Source organism: Nicotiana tomentosiformis, chromosome 6, assembly GCF_000390325.3.
Source record: "Nicotiana tomentosiformis chromosome 6, ASM39032v3, whole genome shotgun sequence".
Lineage (NCBI taxonomy): Eukaryota > Viridiplantae > Streptophyta > Magnoliopsida > Solanales > Solanaceae > Nicotiana > Nicotiana tomentosiformis.
Genome location: NC_090817.1, coordinates 2161603 through 2162964, shown reverse-complemented (window position 1 = coordinate 2162964; position 1362 = coordinate 2161603). Strand labels below are relative to the sequence as shown.

General features: G+C 43.8%; 1 protein-coding gene across 1 annotated transcript; it reads right to left on the bottom strand.

Annotated features, from left to right (window-relative positions):
- Window positions 1-462: 462 nt before the first annotated feature.
- Window positions 463-882, bottom strand: LOC138893474 (uncharacterized). The gene has a single exon (XM_070178090.1). The coding sequence runs from the start codon at window positions 880-882 to the stop codon at window positions 463-465; it is 420 nt and encodes a 139-aa protein (XP_070034191.1).
- Window positions 883-1362: the final 480 nt, after the last annotated feature.

Sequence of the window (1362 nt, the reverse complement as noted above, 5' to 3'; positions counted from 1 at the left end):
GTGGTTTGCGGTCAAATTTTGGTCTAGGTTTTTGGTAGTTTTGGCAGGCTGGTGGTGAGTGGTAGTATGCTGGTTGGGTGTTATAAGTATGGTAAGTGGCGGCAGGTTGTTGGTATCTGGGAGGTGAAGGCTGATATGTGGGTAAGGGTGTTTGGTATGTAAGAGGGGACTTTGGACCTTGGGCTACCATCACCGCACCTATTTCTTTCTTCTTGGAGATACCTCCCGACTGTAAGGCTTTATTTGTAGCTTAGAGTGCTTCAAAATTTGTCACCATTCGCTTTTGATCCCTTCTTCTATTCTTTATCCCAATTTGATGATGTCAAAAAATTTATGGTTTTCAATAACTATCAGTCTTTCGTAGTATTGCGGATCCTGAGATCTGATGAAGAACTTATTCATCTGTTCTTCTTTTAGTGTTGGCCTTACTTTTGCAGCTTCAGACCTCCACCGAGTAGCATACTAGCGGAAAGTTTCCATTGGCTTCTTCTTGAGATTCTGAATGTAGAAAACGTCTAGTGCGTTTTCTGTGTTAAACCTAAACCGATCCATGAAATCTGATGCCATGATCACCCAATTAACCCATTTCTTTGGGTTCTGACTAATGTACCAAGATAGGGCGTCTCCGGTGAGGCTCCTCATAAACAGCTTTATGCAGATTCTTTCATCCTTGCCAACTCCCACAAGCTTATCACAATATGTTCTCAAGTGCACTTTTGGATCACCAGTCCCGTCGACCATTTCGAACTTAGGAGGTTTGTAACCTTCTGGCAGTTCTACATCTGGTTGAATACACAAATCGTCATAATTCAAACCCTCAATACATTTTCCCCATTCGACACTTTGAACTCTGCCAGTAAGTTTCTTGAGTTCTTCCGCCATGTTCTTGATGAGCATGTCCTTCTCGGCGGATTCAGGTATGTATAGGGTCTGTTGTGGGTATGGGATAAAATTTCCACATATATGGGATTGCTTTGGTGGACTCCGGGAATCTGGGCATAATGGTGGTCATTGGTTGAGTTTTGCGGGTCAGGAGTAGGTTGTGGTGCATTCTGAGGGGTATGGTATATGGTTGTTTGTGGGTATTGAGTTGGGTGGTGATGGTGTTGTTAAGGAGTAGGTACTGGTGGAGGGTTGTGGTTCTCAGGAGGTGTGGCGTATTGATGTGGTGCGGGAGGATTTTGCGGATTTTGATTTTGTGTGTTTTGGGGAGGTGCCGGGTTTTGGGCGTTTATGTTTTGTTGGTTAATGTCAGGGACGTTTAGGGTGAGGGAAAGGTTTGCCAAGTTCTGGACATGCTTAAGTTCCCCTTGTAGCTCCAATATTTTTTGTTCTAGACGTAGGACCAATTCATTCTGTGAT

Bases quoted from the DNA above. Each gene is read 5' to 3' on its own strand.
- LOC138893474 (XM_070178090.1), bottom strand. From the start codon at position 882: ATGGCGGAAGAACTCAAGAAACTTACTGGCAGAGTTCAAAGTGTCGAA.